The sequence below is a fragment of the Neopsephotus bourkii genome, unplaced genomic scaffold, assembly GCF_033783945.1.
Source record: "Neopsephotus bourkii isolate Nb327-2 ecotype Australia unplaced genomic scaffold, CSIRO-AGI_Nbou_v1 NB_168, whole genome shotgun sequence".
Classification (NCBI taxonomy): domain Eukaryota; kingdom Metazoa; phylum Chordata; class Aves; order Psittaciformes; family Psittacidae; genus Neopsephotus; species Neopsephotus bourkii.
The window spans coordinates 17938027-17964806 of NW_026900684.1; the positions used below are offsets into that span (position 1 = coordinate 17938027).

Here is a 26780-nt window from a genome sequence, read left to right on the forward strand (position 1 = left end):
GAATAAAAAGATGGAAAGTTAGCCTAGACTCTTAATTATATGGAAGTCACTACTGACACTACATTTAACTGTATCTTTACACAGAGATCATCCATAATGCTTTTTGCCTGTTATTATATCCTGTCCTGCTTGCATACACCACTGACCTTATGGAGCGCAGGAGCCATTACTGGCACCAAAAATCCATTGTAAATGTAATTGACAAGCTGGTTACGTATCAATGGATGTGCCACCTAAAAGGATGGGGGAGAGAAAGACAAATAACAGTTCCAGTAAGATTTAAAATAACACAAGGTACACACTACTATTAACTACTACCAAAATCCTTTCCCATTTAACAAGATACGTTCACTCACTCTTCTTACCAGCATTTACTATGATTCAAGTTCTTACAGATCCTTCCTCAAAGAAATATACAAACTCTGTTTAATTATAGTAAGCCTGCCAAAGTTCGAGAACAGGGCTTTTCAATCTCCCGGCATGCTGACAAAGATGAATGGATGGACAGAAAACCGTGTATACCCATGCATCAAAGGAAGATTTGAGATTCTAAATTTAGCTCCTGCAACCTCGTCAGGGTCACTTGAAGGTGGATTTGCCATTGTTAACTTGTCCTCCTACAAGAAGGAAAAGCAGAACAGCTGCTTTCCTGTGGTTCAAGAGTGGATAAACCAAAGCACTCTCTAGCTATGGGGTAACAACATATTATTCGTATGCTTTTCTCCCAACCATTGTAGAACAGAGATTAAAACAAGACCTACATTATTCATTCAACAGGTTGGGTCAGAGCTTTTAAGAAATGAACTGTTATTAGAAGCCAAAAATTTACTTTTATAATGAAGCATTCATTTTGCTTTCACAAAGAGAACACATCACCAGTTCATGCATTTGAAAAAAATTTGATAGAAGAAAAAGAATATTCCATTCAGAAGCACTGTAAGTTATTATATTCTGTTTGAAGTTCACAGAGACTGGAGTGTCACAGCCTACATGTGGCCACAAATACATTTTCCCACTTTCAGTTCTTCCTGGACCTCCTTTCATGTCTAACCTTTGCTTTGGAAAGGGAAAGAAGGGTTACCCATCCTTTGCTGTGATCCAGGAAAAATACTAGTAAGTGGCAAGTGGCTACATTGTCCCTTTTTAATGTCTGGCCAAAGTTTTTAGGTCAACACAGAACAAGCCACGCCATAAGGACCATGCCATGCATGGAACAAAAATTCCTGCACCAACTGAACTTTTAATTCAGCTGAGGAAAGACTATACACACTTAAGCAGCAGTCAGAAACAGATTTTTCTGCATGTCAGCTGAAGATCCTTGTCCTGGGTTTAGCGGCAGCATTATGCATCTTTTTTTCTCCTTCTCGGGTGGTCAGTCTGTGAAGGAGACATTCTTTTACCCTCCCAGTCGCCCAACCCCGCCCAACCCCGTTTACAGCATCATTTGAGAGTTTGAAGTTTTTGAATGGCCTTTTAATACTGTTGAGACCCGTTTGCTGATTGTGATGGGGATCACCATGTTGGCATGCATAGAGTGTGCTTTGCCCACGACCATTTTGTCTGATTTCAAGAGTTAACCAGAATCAGGTTTGGGTCTTGTAAGGGGTTAAACAACAATATAGGAGGACCAAGAGATTTTCCCTGAGAGTGGACAGCCATGAGTGGCAGGGTGTGTGGGATAGTACAGGCAAGTACCTAGATCAGGGGGCCCCTACAGTACTTTGGAATTTCACCACCACACAAATGCAAAAATCCAGAAAAATTAGAAACACAAGTTTTCTTGGGTGCAGTGGGGCTCTGGAGAATGCACATCCCAAGTTACAGTTCGATTGTAAGCCCTCTTTATCATGTGCCCCGGAAGAAGAATGATTTTAAATGGGGCCCTGAGCAACAACAAGCCTTTGAGCAAATTAAACGCGAGATAGTTCATGCAGTGGCCCTTGGACCACTTTGGACCGGGCCAGATGTAAAAAGATATACTGTACACTGCAGCTGGGGAGAATGGCCCTACCCGGAGCCCCTGGTCAGAAAGCTCCAGGGGAGACTCGAGGTCAACCCCTCGGCTTTTGGAGTCGGGGATACAAAGGATCTGAGGCCAGCTATACCCCAATTGAAAAAGATATTGGCAGCCTATGAAGGGGCTCGAGCTACTTTGGAAGTGATTGGCACTGAAGCACAGCTCCTCCTGGCACCCCGGTTGCCCGTGCTGGGCTGGGTGTTCAAAGGCAGGGTCTCCTCTACGCATCATGCAACTGATGCCACATGGAGTAAATGGGCTGCACAAATTACACAATGAGCTCGAATAGGAAATCCCAGTTGTCTGGGAATTCTAGAGGTCATCATGGACTGGCCAGAGGGCAAAGATTTTGGAATGTCACCAGAGGAGGAGGTGATGTGTGTTGAAGAGGCCCCACCATATAATCAATTGTCAGAAAGTGAAAAGCAGTATGCCTTGTTTACTGATGGGTCCTGCCGTATTGTGGGAAAGCATCGAAGATGGAAGGCAGCCGTATGGAGTCCTCAACAACAAGTTGCAGAAACTGCTGAAGGAGAGGGTCAATTGAGTCAGTTTACCAAGGTGAAAACCATGCAGCTGGCCCTGGACATTGCTGAATGAGAAAAGTGGCCAGTCCTCTATCTCTATACTGACTCATGGATGGTGGCAAATGCCCTATGGGGGTGGTTGCAGCAACGGAAGCAGAGCAACTGGCAACACAGAGGTAAACTCATCTGGGCTGCTGCCCTGTTGCAAGATATCGCTTCCCGGGTTCAGAATCTGGTGGTGAAGGTACGCCATGTAGGTGCCCATGTACCCAAGAGTTGGGCCACTGAGGAACACCAGAACAACCAACAAGTGGATAAAGCTGCTAAGATTGAAGTGGCTCAGATGGACTTAGACTGGCAACATAAAGCTGAATTATTTTTGGCCCGGTGGGCCCATGACACTTCAGGCCATCAGGGCAGAGAGGCAACATATAGATGGGCCTGTGATCAAGGGGTGGACTTAACAATGGACACTATTGCCCAGGTTATTCATGAGCATGAAACGTATGTTGCAATTAAACAAGCCGAACGGTTAAAGCCTCTTTGGTATGGAGGACGATGGCTGAAGTATAAATATGGAGAGGTCTGGCAGACTGACTATATCACACTGCCACCAACCCGCCAAGGCAAGCGCCATGTGCCTACCATGGTGGAAGCAACCACCGGATGGCTGGAAACATACACTGTGCCCCACGCCACTGCCTGGAACACCGTCCTGGGCCTTGAGAAACACATTTTGTGGTGACACGGCATGCCAGAGAGAATGCAGTCAGACAATGGAACCCATTTCCAGAATAACCTTATGGACACTTGGGCCAAAGAGCATGGCATTGAGTGGGTATATCACATCCCTTACCATGCACCAGCCTCTGGGAAAATGGAACGGTACAATGGGCTGTTAAAAACTACACTGAAAACAATGGGTGGGGGAACTTTCAAGCATTGGGATACACACTTATCAAAGGCCACCTGGTTGGTCAACACCAGAGGATCTGCCAACAGAGCTGGCCCAGCCCAATCGGAACTTTTAAATATTGTAGAGGAGGACAAAGTTCCTGTGGTGCACATGAAGAATTTGCTGGGGAAGACAATCTGGGTTATTCCTGCTTCAGGTAAAGGCAAACCCACGAGTGGGATTGCTTTTGCTCAGGGACCCGGATATACATGATGGGTAATGTGGGAAGATGGGGAAGTCCGATGTGTACCTCAAGGGGATTAGATTTTAGGGGAGAACAGCCAATGAATTTAATTGTATGCTGTTGCCTGCTGTGTAATACTTTTATAGCCCATCAACTAGATGTCTTCAGGTCACCAGCAACTGGCCCTGACTTCCCTTCAACCATCATCCCAACAGAGAATGGACTTTGACAGAAGCAGACAAGTTCTGCAGTAAAGGAATGATCAGCATCAGCAGGCAATGATCCAACACTGCACACAGCCTCTCCTGCCCCAAAAGACTGTTACAGGAGATGGAACCTGACATCACGGACTGAATGGACTCAGCAGCATTATAGGGACTGGTCCATAGAATCATAGAATCATAGAATAGTTAGGGTTGGAAAGGACCTTAAGATAGATCATCAAGTTCCAACCCCCCTGCCATGGGCAGGGACACCTCGCTCTAAACCGTATCACTCAAGGCCTTGTCCAAACTGGCCTTGAACACTGCCAGGGATGGAGCATTCACAGCTTCCCTGGGCAACCCATTCCATAATAATAAGATAACTTTGGTTTTGTAATACCCTTACCAGAAATTACAACTGCATCTTCAGATGGGACACTTTGTGAGATGAAATCTAGATTGTTTGTCTGTGGAAAAGTAGATGCTGGCTCCGCAAGACCTTTTGAATGCTTATATGCACTAAGAAATGATCTCTTTCTCTCTTTCTGTGTATGTGGATGTATATATGTAAGACCAATGGTATATTGAAAATGTGGGATCTGAGCATGATGTGAATGGTACGGAATAAGGGGTGGATACTGTTCTGGGTTCAAAAATAGCAATCAATTTTTCTCCTTCTCAGTAGCTGGTGCAGTGCTGTGTTTTGACTTTCAGCCTGGGAACAGAGCTGATAACACTGATGTTTACTTTGACCAAGGACTCTGTGAGTCTCATGCTCTGCCAGGGAGGAGGTGAGGCCAGAAGCAAACTGACCAAAGAGGTATTCCATACCACAGCACGTCATGCCCGGGGAGGTAACTGGGAGTTACTCGGAAGGGCACGCTCTTCCTGATCAGGCTCGTTTCGGCAGGTGGTATCGTATTCTCTTCCCTTGTTATTTCTCTTATCATTATTATTATTGGTGGTAGCAGTAGTGATTTGTGTTATACCTTAGTTACTGGACTGTTCTTATTTCAGCCCGTGGGAGTTACATTCTTTCAATTCTCCTCCCCATCCGTCCGGGAGCTTGGGGGAGTAGAAACTGTGGGGCTGACTGGGTTTAAACCACGACAGTTCTTAACCATTTTAAGTTTAAAATAATGTGTGCTTTAATTTGTCTGCGGTAACCTTCATATCAATTTTTTAAGAAGGTATCAAATATGACCTCCTGGAAATGTCGATCTGAGAAAAACTCTGCTTAGACACCAAAATTAATATTGTCTCCTTTTCATGTTTAAACATGCATGTTAGAAATCTTTATATTGCATTTAAAGAATGACAGCTGCTATTATTTCCCTGTTCAATGCTCTAAGAGTCAATCAGTATTACTTCACTGTATTTTGCATGTCTCATAAAAATGTATCTTCTATTTAACAATGTGACTAAATTTTCAATCCTATTCAGCACATTTCTTCAAGTAATACATAAACCCACAGTTTCTCTAGAATTTGTGTCACGTTTTAATAAAATACTGGACAAAGTTTCTATAGGATTTACCAGCCTTAAAAACAATACAAAACCACAAAAATCTCAGTTTATGTTTAGATCAGAGAAAAACAAAAAGAAAGGAAGGGATCAAAGCCAGGGGAAGAAAAAAAAAAATGAAATTAAGAAATGGTCATTAAGAACAGAAAGTGGAATCAAAATTGATAGGCTGAGAAAGTTGGGGCTGTTCCACCTGGAGAAGATAAGGCTGTGTGGAGACCTCATAGCAGCCTTCCAGTATCTGAAGGGGGCCTATAAGGATGCTGGGGAGGGACTCCTCATTAGGGACTGTAGTGATAGGACAAGGGGGAATGGGATCAAACTTAAACAGGGGAAGTTTAGATTGGATATAAGGAAGAAGTTCTTTACTGTAAGGGTGGTGAGGCACTGGAATGGGTTGCCCAGGGAAGTTGTGTTCAACCCAAGGCTGGACAGAGCCTTGGGTGACATGGTTTAGTGTGAGGTGTCCCTGCCCATGGCAGGGAGTTGGAACTAGATGATCTTAAGGTCCTTTCCAGCCCTAACTATTCTATGATTCTAAAATAGGCCAATCTAAAATGAATGTATATTTCTCCAAAGACACCTAAATTCTGCTTGGAAAGCTTTCCTTATGCAGTACTTGAGAACAGGCAAACAGACTATTTTCTTCTAGATACCATTAAGAGGGCTTAGAGAAACACAGAATGTTTTTCAGTGCTTAAATATAGAAAAACTAAACTACATTCTCATTTGTGAAGGCATTCAATTTAGTTTTAGCATTGTGGTATTAAAATACAATAAACTCTTTTTTTTTAACCCAGAAAATCCTCCCAATTACATATTGAAATATCAAGCAAACACATAAATCTACTGCTTTCATTTGAAACATTCATCACCGGAAAACAGAAAACATATTAATTCACCCTTATAACCAGGACAAATAGCACAAAGCATGCATTTTATAAGAAACTTATTTTAGTGTATCTTAAAAATTCTATGCCATTACTAACAGTAAATAAACTCTGCAATTACAATCTTCTGCAGAATATATTCTGCTCCATTACCTGTATCACAGCATTGCAAAACTCAAGGGAATTCATGAACTGTACAAGGGCTGGTGACAAGAGCCAGTCATCTTTCAGCAGACAGTGCCACTCTTCTCCATTTTCTTCCAACTTCGTAGGCAAAGACGAATAGAGGCCACTTAGTCCTGTTGCTAACACCTGTATTTCAAAAACAGAAGAGAAATAAGTTAACTTTCCAACTGTTCATCTGTTTGAACGGAAATGCCAAAAATGGATACTCTTACTAATTTTAGTAACATCAGAGATTGTTGAGACTAATTCAATTTCCTTTTGAAAGAGTGCCATGGCAGAAAGACATGAATATTTTAGAGAGCCTTCCATATATCCTTCTTTCAAGAGCTGGTATTTAGGAGAACATGATGGCAGAAAAATGTTACAAGGTTTACAGATGATTTATGTAGAATATATCACTGAAGGATAAGATCACATTCTTAGTTGCAATTTAAAAAGTGTATTTCCAAAAGGTTTTTGAAATTTTACCCAATATATCTAAAGTGCTGCTAGTTTCAGGCCAGGCTTTGAATTACTAAATTTGTTTGAGGATGGAAAAATTCTAAATATTTTTAGACTTTAGGATAATTTTTAGGTGATTCTCATTTTTATGAGAATGTTAAGACTCAGCTTGATGGAAACTTTTTAAGCTTTCATTCAACAGACTCTTCTTTCTCCATAAACCTACTTGGCATCTACGGGGCTAGACAGTCAAAGATCAGATGAAATACAAATGTCTTACTAATTAGAAAACAAACAGTTGACAATGTGCAGGTTAAAGACCAAGGGTTCACAGAAGGGGCAATCAGGTTTTGACCACATGCAAGCATAATCAATTATAATTGCTAACCCAGGCAAAGACTGGCTTTCTGAATGGTTTCCATTCCTAAATTTTGAAGACAGATTTATTCTGGCATACATAATTAAGCCAAACATTAAAGGGGACAGGGTGGTGGGGGGAAAAAACTGTGGAAAATTTAGTGCTTTAACACACTGTGCTACTTTTTTTATATACAGACGTATACATAGATGCAAAAAGAAAGATGGTGGGGATATGTTAAAACACTAAGAAGCTAAACCTGTTGAGCAAAGTATTTTCTGTACAATCAGACTCTTCCAGAATATTTTTCTTCCTTTTCTCTCTCCAATGGTAGAAAAGCACAAAACAGAAAGTCAGGAAGCTCCTACTAGGCCTATAGAACTATCTGTATATATAACTCACACACTTACACTCTAAAACCCATTTTTCAGATAATTCTAGGAAGGAAAAAATACTGAAGAGCAAACTTGAAATTTCCTTTGTGTTGCAACCCGTTAATTAATGCATATTTGATTTTCAATTGTTTAAAATGTAATTGTTATTCACAAACACATACTCACCCTCTCAGTAAGCAATCTGATTTTCAGAGCTGAGTATTATCCACATTTTTCCTTCATATGGAATTTTAGTCCCTAAGCACAAGAAAACTACTTTGAACAAAACACACTACTCTTCACTAAGAGGAACAGTGAATTCGGAATCAGTCAATGTCTTAAAGCGAGTAATTCTTCCATTTGTCTGAGTTACTGAGGAAAGAAGTGACATGTGGCTGCTAAAATCTGTGAAGTTTAAAAAGCTCTTATTTTTGCTATGAAATACCAAACAAATGTCTCTGTGAAGCTCGGTTTCTAAAGCAGTAAGACAGAGAGTAGCCACAGGAATCAATTTCATCCCTCTAGGTAAGAAGTATTTGAAAAATTTCATAGAAGCATATGGTATAAACAGGATTACCATTTCAAATTACCAACAGAACTCTTCACGTTCTATAAGCTGGCATATAAAGCAATGCACACATACAGACTACATTACAGAGTTTTACTCAGTAAAATTATAAACTTCAATTTAAAAAAAAACAACAACAAACTAACCAACCCACAAAAAAACTGAGAGGGAAGAAAATGAACGATTTCACATCCTGGAAGGGCAAGATCAGTTTTATTTTTAGTTGCACCCACAGCAGTGTCCTTTTAAACTTCTCCCAGTATTTGTCATGTCAACCCTACATGCTCATTTACAAGCATCTCCAGCAGTTTCTTTCTCTCCATCGAGTTGTGAGTCTCTCTGCAAACCAGTCTCCTTGATTTATTTACTTTCTCTTGACTCAGAAGATATTTGTAATCCCAGAAATACTATATGATTAAATGTGTTAATATATAATCAATTGCTAATATAATATATAATATTTATATATATATAATATAATCAATGGACAATTTCTTCCCTATAATAATTTCCTTTCCGCCCACATTGATAGTATATTTCTGTGCAGCCTCAACTTTTCAAGCACATTGCAGAACCATACTACCTCCTCCTCCTTTAATACTTGCTTTACTAAGCTGTGAGGTATTTACAAAGTTTAGGGAGACACTCTGAGATGCTATCCTGATCAAAAATCTTTAGAAACATTATTTTATTATTATAAAGCTAAACAGACAACATCTTCTATTCAGATTCAGAAAACTTTCAGGTCAAAACATGACAAAAACAACATGGCAGAATTCTCTCTACAACCAGAAACCTTAAGCCTAACAGTTTGTCTACACATTCTGCATTAAAATTTTAAGTTATGTATATTACTACAGCCTGTCCCCTTTCCTTCTTTATAGTTTTTTTACCTACAGTTCTGAATACTATAGTCAACATGGTTTTAAAAAGCTGCTAAGCAGAATTAGCTAAAAAAAAAGTACGAAGAAAGCATTCAGGTTCACTTGGGTACCAATCTAACACTGATTCAGGTATATGAGGCAGCAGAGATTTATGGTCAGACCCCATCCCAGCAGATGTCTATACTATGCATTAAGGCATAGTAAAGACAACCCTAGATGCTACCAACCACCCTGGCCTCAGAATCAGAGATAGCATCAACACAGTGTCACCAAAATGCCACTCCTATCAGCACAGGACTGCATTACCTATTTTGCAGAGCAGCTGAGGCCACATCTGCCTGATACAAGTGCTATACAGCAATGCCACTGACACCTAGAGAGTCTTCCACCAGAGAAAAACCTGTTCCTTCAGCTCATCTCACTCAAATTCAAAAGAGGTTGTGCTAGTGAGGTAATTCTATGGCATTGCATTAAAGTTTTATTATAGACTTAGGCCAGTCTCATTACTGTTCAGGAAGTCTGACTTTAGCTCATTTTGACAAGAAGCCTTCCTAATTAGAATGTTTGTCAATCATGGCTCCCTGCTGTTGGAAGGTTAATGCAGCTGGCTTTTATCTTCAGTGTAAAAAGGCTGCTTTTTTTCTTTTTAATTAATTGGAAGATGTAATTATGGAAGTTACAGCATGGATCTAATAACAGCATCTGTCTCAGGGACAGTTTGAGAATCAAGTTCATATTCTTCTGCAGCATCTATTAAACAAGGTCAACTGGAGTCTCTCAACACACACACACACAAAAATCAATGCAATATTTACAACTGACAAAGGAAACCAATTAGAAGTTTTGTTTTATAACCTGTATCAGCCCGCAAACCCAGCTCTACCCCCCTGCTCAAAGGGCATCCCAATCTCAGAGAAAATGGAAACGTACAGCTGGAATAGCTGTCATGTACTAATGCCTAAGGCAGGGATTCTAGTATCCTTGGCTCTAAAGCTCTCTGCTTTTTGTAAGGCTGCCCTCCATTATTCTGGCATGCATTAAACTAGAATGCAAGCCACACAGAAGATAAAAGACTCAGTCCAAAAACTGTCACATCAGAGCTATTTTCCCCACAGAATATTTGGTTCTGAACTCATCTATCTCGAACTGACTTTTCTGATAGGGCATTAAGAAGCAAGTGTTGTCATACCCATTCTGCTTTAGCTTTGAAACTGCAGTAGGGAAGCTTTGTTAGTCAATTTATATTATTTACTTGTTTAACAGCAAAGGTTTTCTATTCATGTAGTAAGACTGATCTGCCAGATGTAACAACACGATACTACTACCAAGTGTTGTAACAGAGTACAACACAGCAAGATGGTAGCTTGTCTGAGATGGCCACAGAAATGTCCAATCCTGTAAGAAAGATCAAGCTTGCAAAGATTTAGCTTGCAAAAATACTACATTTCTATAACGCACTATTTTCATACATTTTTTGAACTGATGTAGTGTGGTAAGCACAGCCTGCTTACACTAGAACTGCCACCAGAAACAACAGCCTCGGAACACCTTGTTCCTATTTCTCACTCCCTTCACCCCCAGAATCTCATAGCGGTCTTAAAGTAAGACAGAACAGGTTTCCCTCCCATCAAGTTCTGCTGTAACTTCCATTAGTTTCCCAATTCAATACACTGTGTGACTGCAAAAACACTTGTGCTGGACCCAAACCCACAAGACTTTCATACGGAAACAAGGAGCAAGACTGTGTTTGGTTTAAACAGCTTACAATTGGTGAAACAGCTGCTAGCAGAAACAAATGTGTTGCAACACATCTTCATAAAAAATGACAGACAAGGATGAGAAGAGTACAGAGAAGACAGTTAGTTTAAAAGATCAAGTAAACCAAGAACAACTTACTGGGCAAAAGTAGGTGTTTTCTGCTATGTGGTTTGCAACAACATTGTTTTCTGCAGACAGAGACATTATGAAAAGCAGTGCATCACGGGCCTGTTGGCCTACTGTTCCTTCTCGGTGGATGAAGGGAATCAGCAGGGAAAATATAAGGAAATTGGCAGCTCCATGGTCCTCGCTGGTGTGAAAAAACAGTTCTAAAATGGAGGGATCTTTGGCTATTATAGAGCAGAGCTGGTTCAAGAGGACAACCAACTCTGTTTCCACTGTTGGAGTGGCTGTTCCCGAGCAGGAACTCAGCAACATCATCAAAGGCTTCAAGATGGGCTTGTGATGCAGCAAAGGCTGATGAGACTGCGTTACTAACATTTCATACATTTTGAGTTGCTCGATTTTTGTCTCATCCGTGAACTCTCGTCGGAGGCTCCAAAGAAAAAGCTTCTCCATGATGTTTTCTGAGACCACAAACTCCAAAATAGGCCCCATTGAGGCATCGTTTGCTTGCTCCTCAATTAACAAGAAAAGCATGTGCTCCACATAGTTCTGAACAGTGCTGGCCTCATCAGGTGAAATTGCCCCATACTTTGCCTGAGTGTTTTTCAAAGGATCATGCTTCTCTAAAATCTTCACAACCTAAAGGGAAACAAAGGCACATCAGTTATTTAAACGCTTTTTAAAAAAATATTCACTTACCCCATAAGGGGAGAAAAAAAATCCTTACTTAAAATTACTTAAAATGTGCAAACTCTTTATGCTTTTAGTTTTTGTCTGTCAAACTTTCTAAATTTAGTATCAGAGATTATCACATTTGGCATACATGAGGCCAAAACAATGCTTTTGTTTACTTAGAAAATATTTTACGTTATAACATATAATTTATATATTTAATGTTTTAACATTAATAATACCTAAGTTTGCCACTTGTCTTATTGCTGAAAACTTGGGCTTCTCTGAAGTATGGATAAACTAAGTTTCCTCAGCCTTCAGAAACTGAGTTTCAGTGATGTTTGGAATAAGGTTCTTTGTCACAGAGGACTGAAATCAAAAGGCCTGTTCTTCAGCCAGAGTAACTGTGCTCAAAAGTGTCAATATCATGCGATGATCTGCAATAGTAAAAGCAGCAAAAGGCCACAAAGCTAATCTTTCCTGGCCACATCTTTCATAGAGCCACAGAATCAACTAGTTTCATCTGAGTTCATCAAGTCCAAACTTTAAGATCATCAAGTCCAACCTTTACCCCAGGACTGCCAAGTCCACCACTAAACCATATCACTAAGGGCCTCATCTACACTGCTTTTGAACAATTCCAGGGACAGTGACTCCAGTGACTCCCTGGGTAATCCTCTTCCAATGCCTGACTATCTTTGTGGTGAAGAAATTTTTCCTAATATCCGTTCTAAACCTCCCCTGGCACAGCTTGAGGCCATTATCTCTTGTCCTATTGCTTGTTACTTGGGAGAAGAGATCAGCCACCTCCTCCCCTCCATCCTCTTTTCAGATAGTTGTAGAGAGCAATAAGGCCCCCTCCGAACCTCCCTTTTTCCAGACTAAACAACGCCAGGTCCCTCAGCCGTTCCTCATCAGACTGGAGCTCCAGGCCCCTCACCAGCTTTATTGTCCTTCTCTGGACCTGCTCCAGCAATTCAGTATCTCTCCTGTAATGGCAAGCTCAGAACTGAACACATGATACCAAATGGTCACCGATACCCACATACACTTGCAACATTAAATATGGATTTAGTATTGAGTAACAACTGTCATCCCAGAATTGACACCCCTGGATTAAATTCTGTTCTACACACAATCGATGAAGCTTGCTGTCTGTGAAACAGCTACATTTTTTAGCCTTTTTGTGAAGGATAATTGCCACAAACCACAAAGAAACCTAGCAACTCCCCTAAAATGACGGTATCACTATAGTTAAGTGATAACCTTTAAGCTAACTCAAAGGTGAGTTTTAAATGATGGCTCCCCTGACTCTGGAAACATCTCAGAAACACCACCACTCATCTAGCTTGTTGTCAGGATGGCCGGAAAATAGCAAAAGCAGCAGCACAGAAATCAATTTTACATAAGCCCTTAGTTATTCATATTACTGCAGCAAATAAGACCTTGTATTGCGGTGCTCAGAGCAAAACATCTTTGCCTAAAAGCAATTATAATCCTGATGACATGCAAACAATTTCTGGAATATGATGAAGTGCATAATCTACATTTATCCATAACAAACAACACTGCGTACAGCTTTGCACCATGTATCAAATATATTTCATAAAAGCTAAGCAAGCTCTCTGCAGCGTAAGGAAGCATAAAGGTTTGCAACAAGGTACAAGTCACTGTGAATCACTAGAAAAGCCAGTAAGAAGATCTAGGCCTTCCATTAGAAATTACCATGTCCTACCACTTCTCATTTAGATGTAAATCTGAAATTCAATGTGTGATTAGTAAAGCCTAACCATACCTTGAAAGGTCAATTACCTTTGTGTTTTAAGAAGGTTTCAGTGTCATCTACTACATACTGCATTAAGGGCATTTGTGCCTTTGCAATTCAGGATTATCCCAAAGAAAGAAAGAAGCAAATTCCTATTAATGCAGCCTACTTCCAATCAATAAAACTAATTAACATTACCTGTGCCCAGTGAGTTCTAAACACTATCATGCATGTTTCTGGGTCAACACCCTGCAGGCTTGGAGCCTGGCGATTTTTGCTGATACTGGTTCCAGAGGACATTATAAGTTTTCCAAAGGTGAAACCAACTAGGCCATGCTGATTTTCTTTTTAAAGTCCTGTAATTAGCTGCAGATGTTCAAGCATCCCGATGAGACCGGCATTGTGATTTGAGCTTTGGTATCCACAGAAATCTGTTGAAAAAACAAAACAAAACACATATGCACATCAAATAGCAGTGTGTAACAGAAAAGAATATACTTAAAGAGAACAACAAAACCTTTATTTCTTTTAATTCAGTTTGAGGATAGAACTTTTTAAAGCAGATTATATGGGACCAACTTCAATTTTTTCCTCATAACAATTTCTAATGCTCAAACATTTGAGATCAGCAACAGAATTAAGATGCTACTGAAATAAACATAACAGAAGCTCATGCAGTGAGCATTTTATGCATATGTCACTACATTTTCAATTCTTCATTGTGACATTTTTGCCATCTGACCATGCCTCTTCACAGCTGCTTCGTAATTAATGTTGTATAGACTATACAGGTGGAAAAAAAAAAAAGTACAGGTTGTTTCTCTATTTTTTAAAAACAATATTTCCATGAATAGATATAGTCACAGACACTTCACGTTTTCTGGCCAAAATCATATCATAAAAAATTGAAAATATCTGTGGAACAACATATTCAAGTAGAAGAATGCATCTGTATCAATACCAAAGTAACTACAAACAACAGAAAAGATAAAACCTTCATGTACTCAAAGCCAAATAAATTGAGATGTCATATTAAAGGACTCTGAGAATAAGACCAAACATTGAAATGTTCTTTTAATCCATTATTTAATATCCTAGATAACCAAGTATCAAAGTAGTTGCACACCTGCAGGGGAAAGTTAAAATGAAACAAAGACAGATATCTTCCAGATATTTGAGAGGCTTAAGAGAACATATTATCCCCTCAAGCACCTGTATCTATGTCAGACAGTTGTGTCCCTCCCCCCTTTCCTTCCCCCTCCACAAGCTTTACATTTTGAGTCTCCTTTTTACAAACCAATTAGGCTTTAACTGAATTCCGTTCTGGGCCATAGCATAAACAAAACAAAACACCCCCAAAAAAACTCAAACCAAACAATAAACAAAGAATTCCCCCAAAACTCCAGCCAAACCATAATCTCCACAACACCAATGTGCAAATTGTCTAGGAATACAACAAATGCACTGCAAGTTCCTACAGTTCATGTACGTCCTAGCAGGTTTTGATTTCCATAACAGACTGCATTTTGATGTGCTCTCCTTTTCACCAGTCTTCATTAAGATCCCAGGGCCCCTGGACCTCTGGGATTCATTAGGTTAGTGAAACACATGAGGAAATTTTTTACTCCATGTTGCCACAGCCTATGTAGCAATTCTTTACCAGTGTAACACGTATTTCTCTCCATGTATCTTAAAAGATAAAATTCTTTTCTCTGCAGAACTCTGCTTCCTGCTTGTGCTTATAATCTTGAAACTGTTAGCACAGGAAAACCTATAGCCTGTCCTAAAAGCAGCAGCAAACATTCACCATTTTCAAAATGTACACCAATGTACAGGGTACAACTTTAATATTTCTAACACAAGCAGAAAGCAAAAGATGGTTCTGCATTCTTGTGCAAAGCATTCAACACTGTCCCACACAACATCCTTGTCTCTAAATCGGAGAGACATCAATTTGATAGATGGACCACTCAGCGGATAAAGAACTGGCTGGATGGCTGCACGCAAACAGTTGTGGTCAATGGCTCAATGTCCAGCTGGAGACCAGTAACGAGTGGTGTCCCTCAGGGATCGGTGTTTGGACCGGTCTTGTTCAACATCTTTGTTGGTGACATGGAGAGTGGGATTGAGTGTGCCCTCAGCAAGTTTGCCGATGACACCAAGCTGTGTGGTTCGGTTGATACGCTGGAGGGAAGGAATGCCATCCAGAGGGACCTCAACACGCTTGTAATGTGGGCTGATGCCAACCTCATGACGTTTAACCATGACAAGTGCAAGGTCCTACACCTTGATTGGAGCAATCCCACCAACAGCTACCGGTTGGGCAGAGAAGAGATTCAGAGCATCCCTGCAGAGAAGGACTTGGGGGTGTTGGTCAATGAGAAAATGAACATGAGCTGGCTGCAGTGTGCGCTCGCAGCACAGAAAGCCAACCGTATCCTGGACTGCATCAAAAGGAGCGTGACCAGCAGCTCGAAGGAGGTGATCCTGCCCCTCTACTCTGCTCTCGTGAGACCTCACTTGGAGTATTTTGTACGGTTCTGGTGTCCTCAACGTAAAAAGGACATGGAACTGTTGGAACAAGTCCAGAGGAGGGCCACGAGGATGATCAGGGGACTGGAGCACCTCCTGTATGAAGACAGGCTGAGAAAGTTGGGGCTGTTCAGCCTGGAGAAGAGAAGGCTGCGTGGAGACCTCATAGCAGCCTTCCAGTATCTGAAGGGGGCCTATAGGGATGCTGGGGAGGGACTCTTCTTTAGGGACTGTAGTGATAGGACAAGGGGTAATGGGTTAAAACTTAAACAGGGGAAGTTTAGATTGGATATAAGGAAGAAGTTCTTTACTGTAAGGGTGGTGAGGCACTGGAATGGGCTGCCCAAGGAAGCTGTGAATGCTCCATCCCCAGTTGTGTTCAAGGCCAGGTTGGACAAAGCCTTGGGTGAGATAGTTTAGTGTGAGGTGTTCCTGCCCACGGCAGGGGGGGGTGGCACTGTATGATCTTAAGGTCCTTTCCAACCCTAACTATTCTATGATTCTGTTTCCCTGCACCTATATATATATTACATGTTCTATATACATGCTATATGTATATACATGTTCAAACAAGGACCAGAATAGCAAGCATTTGAGAACACAACTCCAGAGGCTTAGGATCTGTTTTGTTTATCATTACTAACAACCATAGGGACCACTGTATGTTCAATTCATAGCTTCTGGTGATTGTGCTTGCAGCTCTAAGAGCTCAACATTTCTGCCAAAAACCACTCAGAAAAGAAGATGAATGCTCAGAGACCATTTAGAATAAACCTGCTTTAAGTAGTTTGCCTAATACCAGACCTAATAATCCAAAGGAATATTTAACTAACCCATTCTTCCAGATCACCTGTCCAATTACTGCCAGCTCCCTCTTCGCCAGCCCTCTCCTTCAAACAGAAATCTTTCCATTTCTGTAAAAGTTCAGACTTCTCCAGGCAAAAGGTGTCCTTCATTACACAGCCCTGATTCACCCTTCGAGCAGATCTGTCCTGCGCATGAAGTGAAGCAAGCAGCTTTGGAAAAACTAATGTGATTGTGTAATTAAAGATGGTATCATAAGGTGCAGCAAGAGAACTTAATTAGAAAAGCAGAGGCAAGCTCAATTCTGGAACTTACGAGTTGTTTGACTTTACAACTTAGAGGTTGTTTCAATGTAGACTTTGCATTTTATTTAAGAATTTAAAGAAACCGATATTACACAACTAGCTATCACATGGCAAATTCTGTCAGCAGTACAGCAGTAGGATGCCAAGAATAGAATCAGAAACTTCAGATCAGCCTCCACTATTTAAGATAGTAAACAACAATAGGGGAGATAATGGCTTTCTTCATGAATGCTCATAAAAAACAAGGATCAGTGATATAAGACTCTAGAGTTGCACGCAGAGTTCTAGGACACATCACACAGGCAAACCAAAACTATTTAACCCATTATCCTCTCTTCTCTAATCTGTTCTAAGTGTCCTCCCCAGCATTTGCAATTTTCTTCTCCCCTTATCCATCTTTCCTACCACAACCTCAGACTCCACAAATTTCAAGACAGTACTCAATCACTCCCAGTGAGACAGATCCTCTTTTAAACAACTACTTCTATCTTGTAGCTCTCTAAACATACTTTTTGGAGGTAGAGGTTCCATACCGGTGCTTTGGTCATTATAGATTCCTGAAATACAGCCCTACTTCTCTGCAGCTATGAAAAGACTTAAAGTGAACACGTACGGTACATCTCTCACCACAAGTTCAAAATACAGCAAGACGCTATACAGCAAGATGCTAAGAGATCCAGTGACAGAGCCACTGTTAGGTTTGTGTGTCCAGGAAGACAGCTCACTTTCCACAAAAGTGCTACTCAGTTACACTTGTGTAAGAATTTATAACCACTGCCATGTTACTGAGCACTCAAGTCCTGCCTCTGCTAACAGCTTACTTACGGCCTGAGCAGCTAACTGCTAGAGGTACAGCATGGACATCTTTTCCTCCACATCATAGCTACACAGATCTGAAGTCTAGCTATGATATATATAGAACAGATATAGCCCCTTTAAAAGAAGTCTGCAAGACAAGAAGGTGTCCCCCCCATTTCCTGCATAAAGTCCTCTAAGGTCCTATTTATCTAAGATACTTAAGACTTTCTTGCTATTTCCAAGTCCCGATTTGGGCACACTCAAATTACAACACCATGAGTTTTCAGATACACAGGTCATTAACAACTGCCAGCATTATGATTCAAATTGATATTTTTCAGAGTTACATGGCACTGGATCAGAAGAGCAAAAGCTTTCAGTGTTACTAACTCTAGAAATGTCCATACTCCCATTCACAGAAGACTTTCAGGAAGGTTCCCTCAAGCTGATGTTGCATGCATCCTGCCTGGTCTATTTACTATGCTTGTTATTACTGGTACAAACACCACCACACTGCTTGATAAAGATCTTTGGGATTATGTGACTGACAAACTGTAAAATAGCAAATTCAGCTCCAGCATTTATGTGCTCTAACTAAAACCTGACAATATACTGCACGTACATACAATCACAAGAATAAAGCTGCTTACATCTTTAATAACATAGAATGACAAAAAACATCATTTGTCCCTTGGTGACAAAAAAGAGCATCTCAGTAAAATTCAACCCAAACAGCTCATTCCAAATGTTCACTCCTACTGCACAAAGGCATCATAAACAGACTGTACAAAGCATCAAATGAAGATCAAAAATGCTAAATTTAAATTATTAGCTGAAAACAACTTGCCTGCAGGAAACATTCAGCTGATGAGGGCTAAGTTCAATTGCATTTTAGCCCGGCTACTGGATCTGAAATCTGAGCAGAGAGAGAACACAAACATTATCCTCACAGCAGCCAGTACTATGGCTTTTTAATCATCTCTAATTTAAAAGTAACAAGACAGACAGCAATATGCCACAATATTTCTAAAAATCAAATCAGCTGCTTTAAGGAAGCAAATATTTCCAGTTTGGAAAGCACCTTAGGATGCTGGAATTCATCAGTAATACACAGCACTAATAGACTGTGTAGGCTTCAAAGACTTCAAACTCTGTAATAGTGTTTCAGAAAGCATATAAAGGTCAAAGCTTTTGACAACTGCAGTGGTCACAGAGATCCTAAAAACAATGTACCTATTTAAAAAAGGAAAGTAATTGAACTGGAAGAGATGCTATCTTTTAAGATACATACCAATCTAAAGTTAGCATGCTCTAGTTATAGTAGTAGTAGAAAGAATGTAGATTTTGCTACCAGATTAGTAGGTTTTCTTGATCATTTTGCACGACCAAATATGCCACAGCAACTGCGACATCACGCTGTTCCCTGTGAAGCTAAACTAACTCCAATTAAACAGGACAAATAAGCTGACTATTTTGAATCCAAAGGTGAGACAATAATCTATAAAGCACCAATTCACGGAGGAAGGGGTAGCAGTGAATCTGAGGCCACTAAGAACAAAAATAAATATTTATTTTAATCAGTTCATGGTTAAAATTGTATAATAATTTAGCCTTTCCTCTCTGCTAAATCCTGATCAAGGTATTATTCCACCATTTGACAGCTCTGACAAGTGCAAATACACCTCTCCTGCAGTCCATTCAAAATTCTACTTCCAAAAAACACTGCCCAGTTTAAGACTTTGGCAATGCCACACAGTAACAGAACCTTCTTAGCAGGTAAATCTTTCCACAAATCAACCACATCTTATCTATCAGTCATTTTACCCTAGTACAAGGCCATGTCCACCTATCCGTGCCTTCTAGAACTATTCCGATTGCCTATACTGATGACACTTTTGTCTCTAATCCCTCTTCTCCTACACAAGGTAACTGCCCCTACCACCAAGGGTTATATATTTAGCAATCCTCATGTGGAAGAAGAAGCATCAGCGTACGCATCAAGCACAGGAGGAACTGAGGTTCAAAGAGACATGTCACCATCTCCCCTAAGATCTTCCTACATTCTCTGTCAAGCTGGACAACAGCTTTTGAAATTAGGCAAGTGATCTGCACCTACATAAAACATGTTGGTTTCATATAAATACCTTTCCATGTAGGCTTGGTTAGTTGGTCGCAATTTTTCTTCCTGAAAATCTGGTTAACTGTTGCATATACAAACATGCTAACAGGCACCTGTCACTCCCTAAGCAGCAGAGAAAGTTATATAGTCACAAACAGAGGTCTGTAACTGTGTTTGTGCAGTCTCTGTTAAGTAGAGAGGAAGAGAGCAGAAAACCTCAGCACAACCCAGTTCATTTCCAGTTCTAAAAAAAAGCAGCAGTCTACAACTGCACTGGGTAGCTCTAGATTAATGATGAAATTGAGACCCATTCATTGGATTCGTGGAGGATTTCTGCTTTCAGTTTTCCTTCAGAAGTCTGTAAATCATCAACCCTTTTTACACAGCCGATTACAGGGCTGAACTCCCCAATCCACAGAAGTACTTATTTTACTGCAAAGTGCACTAGAAGAACAGCCTAGCAGAGAATCCCCTGTGAAGTCCACTCCCACTGGAGTGTCTCTTTTCAAAAGTTTCACTTTTGACTTAAAAATTATTGCACATGAATTTGCAGGACTGGGGGTTCCATGTACAACTTACAGACAAAAGATATACTGCCTAATACAGTAAGGTAGACACAGAATAGGTTACAAGGCTCTGCAGTTTAATTATCAAGGTTTAAACACTAAGATGCTGAGTTCTTCAATGGTTCTCAAACACAAGTGTAGTTCTTACTACATACATCATGCTTTTGCTCTGCTGGTCAAAGCTTTCCACCCTGCCAATCCACAGAGCACAACACAAGAGGCAATGGAGAGAGGGATAAGAAGCCTCAGTGGCAGTGAAAGAAACAGCATATATCAAAACATTTTCTTGGATCAGTGTAGCATAAAGGGGCTTGAAATCAGACAGCTTCAGGAAGCAGAGGGGAAATTATATGGTCTTAAGTATAGCTATGCAATTACATCTCTGCAGCCTCTGATAAGCGGATGAGGGAGAGAGGGAGAAAAATGAGTGGCAAATTTTAGCATGCCTTGACTTAGCTCCAGCTTAAAAGGACCCTTGTTCAAGATTTGTTTGTTTTTGATTGAAAAGAAAGCCTTCTGCATAATTTTTTCAGCCTTTCTCTAGGGACTATGATCAGGGAGAGGATTTAAATTTTTATTAATAAGAGTGTTTCAAAGGAAGACATCAATCCTTTCAAAAGAAAGGATTCATCCTGCTTGTGCTAAGTTTTTCTACAAAAGTAAAGCCTATGAAGAACAGTCACATTCCCACCCTTAATGATCCTACACATTCATCGTCAGAATGCAGAAGGAGTAGAGCTTTCTCACTGGGGAGCAGTAGGTTTGTGGCAGGCAACTAAGAAAATGTCAGCAGTTAAAAGCTACTGGAACAGAGGATCCTCTTTTTGGTTAAGTACTACTCATCTTCAGAAACTCTACTATCGAGAAAGCTGCAGCAAATTATGAGAGGAACAGTTTTAACTACATGAGTGAATATCTTCCTCCTTCATTTGTTGTTTTCATGTGTCCACACTGCAGTCCACCAATTGTCTTGTCCTTGTCTACCTCAAGCAAACATTTCACATTTAGTCAGCTTTCTTCAATCTATCTTTTCTACCAGTATCTGCAAAGACACTATGCCTTCCATGTGTGGCTGGGGGAAGATGTTTTACACTGATAAAGCTATCTGCTTGAAAGCCTAACAGAGAACATGTCACCACAAATTGTAAAACAATGTAGTTAATCAACATATCAATCTGTTCTCATCAAGCATTTAACCCAACCTGCTAACATGAAAGTAAGAATGTCTTGTGACTTCTCCCCACAGAGACTGCCTAACAAAATCTATCTCATGAGAGAAACTACATGCGGTATATTTTATAATGAGATAAAAATCTTACTGTCCCATCTACAGTCATCTACACCTACAGCCTGCTGCAGTTAAAAACCACAACTGAGTTTTTATTAAAATCTCCAGGAAGCTACACTACTCATATGCTTATTTTATATGCTCATTAACTCAGGCAACTAATTGGGGTACCACTGGCCTCTTTGTATGATCTATGTAATCTTATGGCTGTTATAACCCCCTACATGTCAGGTGATTCAGGTTACAGCATTAAATAAATACATGGTTCTCCAGACACATGAATGGGCAATTCTTCCACAGCAAGACTGCCAAGAGGCTCATTTGACAGCACAGCTCAACAGTGCTGGAACAGCGTAAATGAGCGAGCAATGGGATCAACGATTCATCAAAAGGCGTTATTACCAAAGCTCAGTAACTGCTCAACAAAACAGTAATTAAACAAAGCAGGATGCTTGACAGAGACCTTGACCTTCTCAAGGAGGGTTCTATTTACCCGATACACTACAGGATGTGTTCACCTACCACATGCATTTGTACGTAAGCAATCTCGCTGGAACTCAAGAGCATACCAGTCACTGAAGTTACTTCTGCAAAGTCCCAGGAGGAATGAACTACATGTTCATATCCCTAGGTCATAAATCTGAAGCCAGGGAGGGAAAAAATAAGGTTGCAATTCTAGTGGTATGACTTCTTCCTTTTAGAGAGGTAAGAATGTAATAAACCTGTTTTTCTGATATATTTGATCTTCTCCTATTTGGCCCAATACAGAAAAGCAACATTTGGTGATAATCAGTGGTTCAAAACACAGGTTATGCTGTTTAAAAACTTGAGAATAAAATAGCAGCTAGGGTTCTTAAAATCCAAGCTAGATATCTCTACCCTTAGTAACACTCCGGCACAGTCAGACTGAGCTATCTTGTCTGCTACTAGCAGGCAACTACTGTAAAAGGGTTATTAAAACTTTAAGCTAAACTGGAAAAAAAACCAAAAAAGAAACCCGAAACAGGACAGAAAAAAATCATTTCTATCTATATACAAAACCAGGCAGATGTCATTGAACAGAAACAAGTTCTGAGGCTTTAACTTTTCTGGTTCCTTCTCTAACTACCGCCAAAATTGCTGACCCAAGAAAACCACGTTTTCACAGAGAACCAAGTCATTAAAACGTCCAAGACCCACAGACCAAAGCATTCAGTGTTGTGCTGTGAGAGATAACCATCACAAGCAAAACAAAACTCAGCTTAAAACTTTGTATTGTGAATATGCTTTCATACCAAGTTTCAAAGAGAAAGACAACAACCCCACAGGGTGTAGCACATGTCACTGAATGAAAGCTACTTGCCATTCCTTGACTTACAGGTGAATTGCGGGTATCAGCTGCTGTGTCTACACTAGTAATTTTGTTTTGCCATAATTGAAGTGAATTATTGGGAAAAAACAGTTGTTGTCAACCTCTGAATTTCTACTGAGGTTTTGTACAGGGTTGATTTGAAAATTCATGACCATCCAAGGGTGTGGGAAGGAGCAACACATCTGAAAGCAGACATTTAACAAAACCTACTTTATGTGCTGGTTATGCTAGTGGAAAAAAGAAATCAAAATGATCTATGAGATATGTGACATCGATTTTGCTTTACAGGATAATTCTGACACCTGTGACACACACAAACTTAGTCCACTCATAATTTAGGAAAACCATATGCTTCTTGAAGCTGTGATGCTGAAGTGAATGGAATGCGACTTCTCTTTTTTTGCTGATTTTTGAGAAAAGTGAAACAGTGTCTGTAGCTAAAAGCATAAAATAAATTAATAGGAAATTACTATGTTGCCTATCTAGAAAACTTTCCTGACAGGTAGATGAATGAGACCAGCAAAGCAGTATAAGACTATTTTCTGAAGATTTAAAACTATTTTGAGAGCACTAACACACAGACTAGGAAATATTATCTTCCTGAGAGAAAGATGGTCTAGGAAAAAAGTCACCAATATACCTGTAATTATCGTATGTAGATTACAGACAACAAGATTAAGCTATATATTTTATGGCTACAGCAATAATATGCGAGACAATTTTTCAAGTGATTTGTATAACATGTCGAACTATTCATTATAATAAGCATAAGAAGACCAAGAATAATGTTCTCAAGTCTACAAAGTGACATTAAAGATGACGTGTATGGTTTCAGCACTAATCCACAATAAAATGCAAATAAACATATATTCTAAAACATTCCACGTTTCATGATGAAGAAGCCATAAACATTTCTTTTTAATTTCCAAACTCTCAGATGATTCTGCAGGTTCTAAACAGAGTTCAAGCACAAGGACCAGTAGCAAAACACCATTAAGGTTACCCTTATTACTTGATCAATAAAGCAAACCAACCAACAAGCGCCCTCAGAGGATGGTCACTAAGTTTTCACTCAGAAAAGAACTTCAACTTTGCAGATGGAATTCCTCTCTCTTGTCCGCATCCGCACGTTATTTCTCTTCATCTGTCTCCCCATTAAAAGGTCCAGAAAAGACAGAATATGCTATAAAATCAAAAGTGTTAGGTACAGAATGGATATTGTTTACTTGTTAACATAATACTTACTCTAGCAGCATATCTATTTCTCCTCCCAGGACATCATTCACAATACAAGTTCTCCTTATTCCTGGGGAAAAAAAAATAATCTCATATGTATCATACAATGAAACCCTCTCATACTTCTCAAGATGTTCATTATAGTACATGGACTATAATTGACTAGATGACTTGAATCTGACATTTATCTTTCTGTACACAGTTAACTAAAACTACTAATTTCAGAGAGAATGACTACCCCAATATACTTATCCACCAAGTCAATGTTATCTTCTATATGGTGAAGTGATAACCTCTTAGTGACATGATGAAAGAAGGGAATGAGCGAAAACTTATCATTACACAGCTTCAGGACAACTGTTTTAATGCACTGTAAGATGGTAGAGGCCCATCACAAATAACTCCTCAAACCTAGTAAAATTAATGAGCTACTAAAATCTGAAAGGTCATTTTTATCTCTCATCCTATGTATTATGTATCACCTGACATTAGGCAAGGGTTGTGATATTACATTTAGTGGACTGACACTTATGAATGTAAATGTATTTTTGTAGTTTTGACTGGGTTTGCTGGGTGTTTTTTTTTCTTCTTTTAAAAACTAAGAAGAAAGACCAGAAAAAACAAACACTGTGTGAACCAACATTGTTTGCCTCAGACATGCACTTTAGCTTGAAGAAAGCTCCAGAAGTTGGTGAACTCCCTTTTTCCTAAATTACATTCCAGGCTTGGCAAAGAGAAAAGCACTTGCAAAATCCTTTTCATTTCCTTTTTATGACTACCAATTGCCAAATCTGAGAAAAACCACTAAACGAACACTACTGTTAAGAGAGCCCCAGGCTGCTATAAAACCACTCCACTGAACAAGGTTGAGCGGGGGGGGGAGGGGGAGGAAGAAGGTCAAGACAAACTCCTATCATGTCCCTTCAGTTGCCCATTCCCAACACACAAACCCACAGGTACTAGGTCTCACAGGAAACTGCACAGGAACACTCTTCTCCCTCTCCCTTTCTATTCCAACTTAGAGCGGACAAGCAGAAGATTCATTCAATATTAATTCCTATTGCAAACTCCAAACCTCAATAAAATAACACTTCCCCATTTCTGAGTGTAGGTTCATGAAAAAACAACTCCTTCTCCCGCAGTGACTCCCTTTTTAAAAGTATTAGTACAGATTCGCAAGTTGAATTGACTTTGACGGATTATGGCTTTCTATATACACATTGAATTTTCTGCTTTTAATATATATGGTAGTAAACAGCCAAAGTGGATTGCTGGCATTTTTATGCTGCTTAGTGCATAAAAAGCCAAACCAAAGAAAAATCAACATTATTTATGTTTCTATTTCATTGCATTTTATACAGGTGGTAGATGTTTCTCTCTCTAAGCTCCTCCAACTTCCCTAGGAATAAAATTACTTGTGTCATGTAAACAGTATTAAGTTGTCCATTAGACAGAACAGAAATTAATTCTTCATCTCTGATCTCATAACACAAGTCTACTCTACTATGAAAACATATTACACTCTTCCACCAGTTTTCTGCAACCAGAAACTGAATGATATTAGAGCATCTTGCATTCTTCTGACTACATTTGCCTGGATAATAAGACATACAAATGCACTGGCAACAAAAGAAACATTTACAGTCTATACAACACTTGTCTCAGACATGTTGCCAGCATGCAAAAAAAGAAACTGATAAATAATCAAGGGAACAGTTTTTAAGAGAGATCCAGGTAATCTGACACTTTCATAACAATTCTGTGTAACTTCTCAGTCCTGCATTTGAACCCTTGGTAAAACATAAACAGAAATATAGGTGTCTTTCCAGTCCAGGTAGGAATGAAGATAAACTAGCATCTTGCACACCCTGGAGGGTAAAAGAAGGTAAATAACAGCCCTTTCTGAATTGCAAATGAAGACTATACACCATAAAGGGAGTGCTGCGAAAAACATGAAACCTTACTAATGTTGCAGGAGAACAGTATCTACTAAAAGGTAAGGTAAATATCAGAAACTAGTAAAGATAAAATTTAATTACTAATTAAACTTTAAAACACTCGGAATGATCAATACTGAAAGCTAGTAAAGGCAACAGTTGGATGTCAGCCCTAGGAGGAATCCTTCCTGGTACAGGTAACTAAAAGTGAAACCACAGCCTCTCCCATCTAATTTTATAACACCTAAGAAGACTTCTACAGGCGTGGGAAAGCACAGGTTCCACCCAACAATATGTTGTTCTTATTCTTGCCTGCACACCTTCAAAAGTAGGGAGTGTCTCTGTATCTCTTTGGGAACCCTGCTGCTCCTCACATCTATTGCTGTCCTTCTGTCTGGCTGGCCAGGCATCA

At 39.8% G+C, this 26780-nt stretch overlaps 2 protein-coding genes across 2 annotated transcripts in view; one reads left to right on the top strand and one right to left on the bottom strand.

The window, feature by feature from the left end:
- Positions 1-16393, top strand: part of LOC133223575 (uncharacterized) — a 51143-nt gene extending 34750 nt beyond the window's left edge. Inside the window, exon 2 of the mRNA XM_061374389.1 lies at positions 15487-16393. Within this exon, the coding sequence (XP_061230373.1) occupies positions 15545-16384 (840 nt within the window). The 5' untranslated portion in view covers positions 15487-15544 and the 3' untranslated portion in view covers positions 16385-16393. The remainder of the gene's footprint in view (positions 1-15486) is intronic.
- The window catches only part of FHIP1A (FHF complex subunit HOOK interacting protein 1A), a 50114-nt gene extending 25611 nt beyond the window's left edge, over positions 1-24503 (bottom strand). The window contains exons 1-5 of the mRNA XM_061374258.1: positions 24441-24503; positions 13631-13863; positions 11008-11634; positions 6454-6612; positions 147-233 (exon numbers count right to left, since the gene is read on the bottom strand). Coding sequence (XP_061230242.1) covers positions 147-233; positions 6454-6612; positions 11008-11634; positions 13631-13732 — 975 coding nt within the window. The 5' untranslated portion in view covers positions 13733-13863; positions 24441-24503. The remainder of the gene's footprint in view (positions 1-146; positions 234-6453; positions 6613-11007; positions 11635-13630; positions 13864-24440) is intronic.
- Between the last annotated feature and the right edge of the window lie 2277 nt (positions 24504-26780).